We start from the raw sequence: 9,708 nt of genomic DNA on the forward strand, positions 1-9,708 counted from the left end.
GCAGTCAACTTCTCCACATTCAGCACCTATCTCTGCTCTAACGTCCTTTGTGAACTACATCAGTTTCCCAATAAATATAACAAAATTGGCTATATTTCTGGAATCTCCCCTTTGTCATTAACACTAATGAATATATTTATGCCTTAGCTTTCCCTTTGAGACAATCTTCTTTCCATGAACAGACTCGATGTGTTCAACAGTATAATTCAATGGGAGTTATGAAATGGCTTCACCACTTTGTATGGGGCAACCCTTCTAACAATAGCCCAACCATTCATATCTCCTAATATAATTATTCATTCAAACGGTTCACCCTCATACAGTAATTTGTTAGTAAATTTTGCTTGGCTCCATTCCATCCACAATAGACTAATCAAGCATTTCATGTATTTTCTTATCTCTGACTGCTCTATCATTTTCTTGAATCTCCATCTCAGCCATTATAAAATTATTCATATCTGGATCGATAACAAATAATTGCATTGCAGCAAAACTTATTTGTGTTAATATCTTAATCCTCATTGGTTCTACAAGTGAGTGAGACTAAATTATTTGATACATTGTACTAGCAGTATCCTGTTACAAGTTACTTTTGTTTTGCGCTTTCTGTTGTCTTGTGTCACATAAATGATGGGTGAAGAAATACATTTAGAAAAAAAGGCAGTTCTGCTACTTGAACAATTTTGTGGCACAGGCACCTTCTTCGGCTCAAACATTAGGCTTAGACTAAGTGCATTGGTGGAGGGCAAGAGAGTTGGACAGGTTGAATTTTGGAAGGTGGAGAAGTAGGGAAGTGGGAGGGTATTTCTAAGTGGACAGCTTTCAAACCTGAATGGAAAAAGGCTCCTAGGAGCCAAATGCAAGTCAGTTCAGAGTTTTAAGCTCCAGTGGAGTGTTTTATAGCTACCCTAATTGAAACATTGCAGCTGTAATTGGAAGAACTATTGTTGGAGGTGAGTTTGAGAATTTGAGGTTAAGTAGATACGATGAAGTAGCTGGAAAACTGCAGCAGAGTTAGATTATGTGGTCTAAAATGAGGTTTTTCAAAGCTTTTGTAAACTGCTTGCCATTCTTTTATTTACCAAAAGGATTTTTGGGATTTAGAAACACGCTCTACCAAATAAATACCCGCCATTGAGCATTATTTGGTATTAAGGCTAATTGAAAATTATGGTGAACCTACGAGAGGACTGCGACAGCAGGCGATGGGAAGTCCGCTGATAAAGGATATACAATATACTATTATCCCTTTGATCGACGAATTCATCAGGATTGAATGAATTTCTGAAAATAAAGCGTTTCGATTATTGCATTTAGTGAACACCCTCGGCCGGTTTTCGCATTTAAGAAGATGAACTCCATAAGAACACCAGAATACATATTCTGGTATGAGAGGCTGATGAAGAAGGCTTCACAGGAGGGACATCGGACTAATACCCCAGCAACACATGGTACCAAACGCAGGAGAGTTTTATTGATTCCCATTTTAAATGTACCTCTTACAAATATCAAGAAAGTTTTACGTTTTTCGTAAAATTTGAGTAATTCTGTAGAAGCTGTTGGTATTTGGTTTACAGCGCCACACATCGGTTGAACATCTACTACTATATTACCACGGTCATCCCTTTTGGATTCCAGCTGGTGGAAAACTATTGGCATTTGCAGAGACTGGATTGTTTCAATTCTAAGAGGAGATTGTTTCCTAGACTATGGCATTAAATAATATTTTTAAGAATATTTATTGCGGCGCTTTTCCCTTTTCTCGTGTCATCCCCAAAAATGTTGGTATCACTGACAACACCGGCAGAGACACCTATTAAAACTTTAAGCGATGTTCAATCCCTTAAAAATATTACTAAGGAATAACTAGTGAAACGGAAAATCACCTCACTTTAGAATGGCTGAATTATGTTCTCAACGGAAATTGCTTGTTTTTGTATGCATGTGAGAAACTTAATGGTCAGTGGCGGCCTTAGTGAACCTACCCTCAAAGTGTTTCGTCCATCATTGTAAATAAGTACTAAGGTAGGTCTCTTTTGTCTTGGGACAAGGCTGAGCTGATGCAGCATGCTATTCTAGCCTAAGCACCCGTTAATAATAGATATATACCGACTTTTCAGCCATTTTTGTCCAGAATAATGGCCTCGGGAGCTGAGCACGAGGACAACGGTTGGGACGAAATATTGTCAACCGTTGCTCGCCCGTACAGACCAGCCTTTGCAGAGACTGAATCATCGTTTTTTTACAAGTGCGAGGACTGTGGTGACTGGTAAGTCCGTCGCAGGGCACTATAAAGTTGTAAGTTGCTCAAATAGCTACTTTTCAATAATTTAACGGCGCGTAATTTGGTTTGCATGTCACTTTTGGGGCTTTGGTAAATGAAAATAATTTTCATAATTACCAAATTACATGGTAGGAGACGTTCGGCTAGTTGGCGAACGCAGTTCATGGTTTTTCAGGTCCCATTCCATAAGAACGGTGTTGGGATACTGTTCAAACGGAGTAATTTCCACTATACAGTTCCTTCTATGGTGATTATATCTCACACAATTAGTGTACACAGTAAGTGGCTCCATCGCAAAATAGTTGTTAATTAACAAACATACCTACAGCTAAATTAGACCTTGTGAGAGTGGTTGAAAATAGATTTATAAATTTGTTTAATGGCATTTTTGTAATGCATTTTGAATTATATGATATTCATTAAGAGATTGGCTTCTGGCATATGAGAAGTAAGTATACATTTCGCTTAATAGGCTGCAAATAATTTTTTACTCTGGACTCTGGAAGTCATTTATGAGTGAGGCTACTGAGATGTAACATCAAATTCCAAAACATGTTTCCACAAGGTGCTACTGGAACAAAGAATGAAAGTACAAACCTGATATACCCGTCCACAAAGATTGACAACATTTAATTAGAGCTTATAAATAGTTCTACCACCTAGATAAATGGGCAGGTAGTGTTGTTACTCTGAAATACTTAAATTTCCATTCACATGCTGAGGAACCACTGTCATTTCTTCATTTTTGCTATCATTAAATATTCAATTTTGAAACTCCCTAGATGGTGGCATTGAAATAGAATTCAAAATATCATACATACATACATACATACGAGGGTCATCCGGAAAGTAGTACCCGTTCGTGAAATAAAGACACAAAAGTAAATATTAACAAACATAAAAAATTTTATTTGAAAGAGGATACTTTAAACTACTTCTCAACATAATCTCCAAGCAAATTAAGGCATTTGTCATAACGTGTGACAAGTTTCTGTATTCCTGCTGCATAGTCCTTCGCCGCCAGCTCATTGAGATACGCGAGGGACCCATCTTGCACAAATTTTTGCATAATGCAGATGGTGTTTAACAATTTCATGAACAATTGTTCGAGAAACATTGGGAAAATGCTCACAGATGTCATCAATTGTGACGCGCCGATCGTTCCTCACGAATTCGTCAACTGAGCTCACCAGTTGGTCTGTAATGACAGACGGTCTCCCCGAACGCTCATCGTCGTGTGTGTTCCCCCTCCCCATGTTGAAGTTGCGACACCACCGCCGAACAGACGACTCGTCCATTACATTGTCTCCATACACCTCCTTTAATTGGCGATGAATATCACATGGGCGAACGTTTCTTGCATTGAGGAATTTAATCACTGCCCTCACTTCACAACTGGCGGCGTTCTCAATTTTTTTAAACATTGTAAACAATCACAGAAACAACACAGGCAATGCTAGCGTCACGCAACTTGGCTCAGAGAAGGCAGACAAGCCACTGAAGCTATCTGACCTCGTCCAGCGGCTACTCGCGTCGTCAGCACTTCATGCGGCACGAACGGGTACTACTTTCCGGATGACCCTCGTATATAAATATATATATATATTATATATATATATGTGTGTGTGTATCTATATATACATATATATATATACACACACACACATATATATATATATGTATGTGTGTGTGTGTGTGTGCATAGTAAACAGCCCGAAGGCCGGTTTGGTAGGTGATGTAATGTTAGAGTTCACCCAGTACTAAGCCCGATGGCATGTGAAATTCACACATCAGGTTAGGATAACACCTTGCCCAACAATTTAGAATAACACCTTGAAAGCCACTTGCATTTAATTTGTTTAGTGGGGTTAGATGGTTAATCTTGCCTGCGAATGATTACCAAGGGGATGATCAGTTAAGGCTCTGGAAGGAGAGAAGCATGCATGATGCCATTGCAGTTATGAGGCCACTAATACAGAGGAACATATAATACAATCAGGACGTATTTGCCTTTTCCTTAAATTTTGATAAGGTGTTTGATCAAGTGAATTGAGAAAATCTAATTATATTGCAGAAAATAGGAGTACATTGGAGGGTGCAAGTGCTACTGCTCAGGTGCAAGTGGGGAACTGAGAGTCCGGATGGGCAATCTTAGGAAGATGAGTAAGGCAGGGTCATCCATTATCAACTGTGTTGTTCAAGGTTTATTGGGGTAAAATGATTGAAGAAGCATGGGAAGCACTAGAAGTAAGAATGAAAATAGGTAGGGAATTTATAACGTCAGTTATACTCAAGAATGACCAAGCTTTAGTTTGTCAGTCAGCCAAGGGGTTGCATAAATTTCTAAATGCATTGGAAAGTTGGTGCAGTATGTATGCTGCAGGAATATATGTTCACGAAGCAAATGTTATGCGATTTCCAAGAAAAAGAAAGGCTAAGTTAAATATTAAAATAGGAGGGCAAAAACTGGAGTAGGTGGAACAGTTTACATACCTCGGAAGTGTTATGGAACAATATTGTCAAAATAGTAGGGACATAAGAAAAAGACTTGCAATAGGTAAAGAAACTTTCACAATAAGGAGAAAATTGATGGCAAGGACATTGAGTAAGGATGTTAAGAAAAGGCTTGTTAAAAATTAAATATGGAGCATAGTTATGTAAGGCATGATAACATGGTCACTGAAGCTGGGTAATTAATATAGATTAGAGGCTTTTAAAATATGCTTTAGGAGAAGGTGATTGAACCTAATGGAAAGCAAATTAGGAATTGCTAGGCAAGGTAGAGAGGAGTTAGGATTGTTTAGAGAAATCCAAAGGAGGCAGGAAAGATGGATGCAGAGCATTTTAATTGACAATGGGGTATTAAAGACTGTAACATAGAGGAGAATACTAGGCAAGTAAAAAAGGGGCTGGAATACGATAGGTATATTGGGCAGAATAAAGGGAGAAAGGTTTTTGGAGTTTGAGAGGAGATTATTGTGAAGTATGAAGTTGGGATGTATTTTTTTAGGAGAAAAAAGTGAATATTTGGCAGCTTTTGTCCATTCAAGTCGACCTTAACTGATACATTACATTAATAATATATGTTTGTGTGTGTGTTTTTGCGTGTATGTATGTGTTTGTGTGTGTGTGTGTATATATATATATATATATATATATATATATATATATATATATATATATATATATATATATATATATATATATATATATATATATATATATATATATATATATACACACACACACACATATATACACTCATTTACATAGAAAAAGATATATGGAAAAGGGATAGGAACACACATAAAGGACGAACACAGGAGAAGTGGGGAAGGTGGAATCAGGAAAATCTTGAGAGTAAAAAAATGTGTGTGTGTGTGGGTCGCAGTAGGCCCAAAGCTATGTGATTTATCGGGTTCTAGATCTGCCTCGGAAACCATAACCGGCACAGGGGTAGGAACTGGCCCCTCTACCATGATTTGTGAATTTCACATGCCATTAGGCTTAGTACCTGGTGAACTGAACCATCGCCAACTAAACAGACATTCCGGGTTGATTAATGTGATTCTATTTTATATGCAAGCATACACACGTACTCACACAACCATTATGGTAAATTTTGAGTGATCATTCCAATTCTCCTTTCAGCTACTTCTTGGAATCTAGCCTCAAAATACATCATTCAAGAGAAAGTGTGGCCATCACCTACTTTTGTAAGAAGTGTAATAAAAATCTTGTGTACAACAATAAATGTAATCTCAAAGCACATATGAGGAAACATCCAGTGAATGATGGAGAAGAAATAACATTAATCATCAGACCTCTTCCACTTTTCTGTGAAGATGGGCATTTTCGTGAAAATAGCAGTGATGTTATTGTCCTAGAAGAATCCAGAGAGGATGTAAATGGCTTAAATGTTGCTAAGGAGGGTGTAAAAACTGTAGGAAGTTCTTCAAAGTGTCCTGTCTCTTCGAATGATAAGAGGGGATTTATAGAACTTAGCAAATTAGAGGAAAACCCCCAGAGGTTTCCTCAAAGTAATTTGAAATTAATATCTACAAATGCCAAGTCAGGTGAGGTGAAAGTTATAATCAGGCCACAGCCTCAGCCTTCAACCTACTTACCTGATAAAACTGTAATATGTAGAGAATGTCGGTTGAGGGTTAAAAATATAAGATCCCATTTTCTGGGGGAAAACAAACCTTTAAACTCTGACTGGCGGTGCCAAATTTGTGATCTCATCTTGCCAGCCAAATGCAGCTTCAAAGCCCATATCAGGATACACAGTAAGAAGGAACCATTCATTTGCCCTGACTGCATGAAAGAATTTGGATTATATGAGTTGTTCATGGTACATTTAAAATACTTTTGTTTTCATTTGGACAAATACCCCAGATTTGTTTGTCAAGCTTGTCCTGGTGCATTCCCTTCCATAACAAACTTGGAAGTCCATCTTGCTTCAAAACATGTAAAGCCAGTGTATAAATGCAGGGCTTGTCCCATGGTATTTTTTGAGGTGTCATTGCTCAATGAGCACAAGCTACAGAGTCATGGAGAAAGGTTAGTACCGACGGAATTCTTTGAGCAGTGCCAACTATGCCCACAAAAAATTGCTCCCGAAGAGTCGTTTGTTCCTTCATGTTCATGAGCATGTAACGAGCCAAAATTCATGTTTTTACAGTTACAAATGTTCATTCTGTGGGTTTATCACAAAAGAAAAATTTGCTTTTGCTACCCACCGTTTGTCATGTTCTGATGGTGAAAATGATGTAAATGCACTAGCTCTGGCAAAAGTATCTAGGGATAAAATGCTGATTGATGCATTTGATGATGGTAATTCAGGTGCCAAAGTGAAAACAGGATTAACCATTTGCCTACCTGCTAGCCCCAGCACTAGTTCTGGTCTCAATTTTAATTCAACGGTTGGTTTCAGTGACAGATCAAATAAAAATTCAAACGCTCATTTACCAAATGGGAAAATGAAAAGCATCATGGCTGCAACCTCTGCAACAGAGATTAAAGGTTCTTCATTGTCAAACAGTATATTCAATTCCTCTTCAACTTATGGAAATCCTCACCACATTGTTTCCAAAGGGAGAGATGAGTGTAACAAAGCAATATCACCTCAGAGAGTATATAAAGGTTGTGGTTGGCACCCTCATAAGTGCTTAATGTGCAGGAATGAATTAGCAGTGGGAACTCTCAGAGCATGGCAAAACATTCCAGATAGTTATGAAGGATGCCACAAGTGGAAGTTGGGAGACACACATGACAGTTCTGTTAGTTCTTCAAAGATACTTTCACCTGGTGTGTCGATTAGAAAATCACACCGGAGAAATTGCATAGCTTTGAATGGTCCATCATACGAATCAAAAATATGTACTCCATCTTCAGCCCAAGGTACCTACCTTTGTCACATCTGTAAGCATTCACTCCAAATCGATCACAGAATAATACAAAAGCATTTTCGTCAACAACATCATGATGTTGAAATCATGTCATTGAAACCCGTGGTGCACAAATTTAATTTCAATAAATCTAAAGTTCCCTTGGAGCTGTTAAGATTTTCTGTGAAGCCGTCTAAAATGCTTCAGGTGATGGTCGATAAAAGAAAGGCCGATGCAACTCGGTCTAAGTCAAAGAAAGGTCTGCCAAAGGTAAAGGAGAAGTGTGACCAGACTGGAACCAGAAGCTTGATTATTTTGAAGTCTTGGTTGAAATGCACTGAGTGTTCATTCAGGTCAAGGAATAAGAAATTATACCAAAAACACATGAAATCTCACAAAAGTAAATGCTACATATGTCATGAGTGTAAATTAGAGTTTGTGTCTGAACCATCATATAAGATACATCTTGTAATGAATCATGGGATTGATGATGAGAGAAAAATGATGAAAAGTGATGCTAGGGATAATGCCAATGAAGTTGTAGTGCAAGATTCAGATGGTGACCCTGGCACTGGAATGTTAAAATGCAGAGTGTGTCAGAAATCTTTTTCCCAGTTAAATGATCTACGGAAACATTTTCGTGTCCATGGAATGGCATTACTTATGTTAAATAAGGATGAAACTGTTTGGAGAAAGGTGTGATGAATGTTATTACTCTGACTGAATTTTGATAGAAGTGAATTTGTCGAGGGAACATTTTTCTAGCAGTATTTTTTGTGTCTCTAAAAGATTTTTGGACATAAAGGTATGTCTCTAATTAAAATTAGTATTGTAATGAGTTATACAAGTTCCAAAATTTTTTGGGTATGATGTTATTCACTTATTTTGTACAACCTGTTAATCTTAGAGCAAATACATTTCTATATATTTGCAAGGGATTCGCCAGAATTATGTTTTTAAAGATCTGATCCTGTAGAGAGGTGCTACTTCTGGAGAACTAGTCAGCCATCACAGGAAAAATAAGTATCAACAGAAATATACGTGGGTCAAACAGACCAATGTTTTTATGTTATTCTATGAAGGCCCATAGGTATGTTATACTTTCTATTGAATATTTTGGGAAAATATTATTGTTCACCTCTAGTGATGACTTGTAATATAGTACATGTTTAACACATTGGCGTAATGAAGTGTATGTATAGTTGGTTATTTTATTATAGCGTTATGACAGTAATGATTTATGTCAATTAAAAAAGGAAATGAGTTGGGGAAATCGTTAATTTATGCCGCCTTGCTGTCTGGTGCAACACAGTATTGAATGTTGTTTTTTAGGAAACAGCGGAATGCATTAATGATTATAGTCATGTTGTATCTGGATTGTGTTGATTTATTCTACTGATCTCAATGTTGCAAGCTCAAGCTGTAATTTCAAAATATGCATCAATTGCAGAAAAGGAACCTTGATTGGAAATATATTTGGATTAAATTTTAATGTAAATAAATGGATATTTCATAATTTGGGTCTTTTAATTATGAGCCTTTCATTATTTATCACGTGAACCATTAGAAACAAAGGGAGAGGTACCCTTGGTTTTCTTGTCTGTCTGAAATACATCTATGCAAATGCCTCTGTTTCGGTATTAGACTGTACATGGATGGGTCAATTCTATTTTTCTCTCAGGTGCATAATATTACTTAGGAATGAATCTATTGGCATATTACAGATTTTGTCGCAGTAATGATTTTGGTAGCCATGAAGAGATATATATCTCTTGAAAAGAATATTCTGATGATTACTTGGGAAAACTCTACTGTCTAATTGAGGATTGTCTTATTAATAACTTCCCTATCCCATAAAGGGATGTTATTATTATATTAGGACCAGAAGAGATACTAGTGAAGTAAAAAAAGTACAAAGGAGAGCTTTATGAAATGATATTAGGTCTACTAGTTTAAAACTAAAAAGGGAATGTGACATACACACATATATCTACTACCTTGATCAAAAATTTCCCGGAATTTATTCAGAAAATT

At 37.1% G+C, this 9,708-nt stretch overlaps 1 protein-coding gene across 1 annotated transcript; it reads left to right on the forward strand.

Annotated features, from left to right (window-relative positions):
• The first annotated feature begins 1,839 nt into the window (after positions 1 to 1,839).
• On the forward strand, positions 1,840 to 9,151 carry LOC139692825 (zinc finger protein 532-like). Its single transcript, XM_071591123.1, has 4 exons — positions 1,840 to 2,025; positions 2,102 to 2,269; positions 5,936 to 6,878; positions 6,910 to 9,151. Exons 2-4 carry the CDS (start codon positions 2,139 to 2,141, stop codon positions 8,374 to 8,376), a joined length of 2,541 nt encoding a protein of 846 aa, XP_071447224.1. The 5' UTR covers positions 1,840 to 2,025; positions 2,102 to 2,138; the 3' UTR covers positions 8,377 to 9,151.
• The last annotated feature ends 557 nt before the right edge of the window (positions 9,152 to 9,708 follow it).

The sequence above is a fragment of the Hetaerina americana genome, unplaced genomic scaffold, assembly GCF_022747635.1.
Source record: "Hetaerina americana unplaced genomic scaffold, ioHetAmer1.1.p SCAF_42, whole genome shotgun sequence".
In the NCBI taxonomy this organism is placed as follows: domain Eukaryota; kingdom Metazoa; phylum Arthropoda; class Insecta; order Odonata; family Calopterygidae; genus Hetaerina; species Hetaerina americana.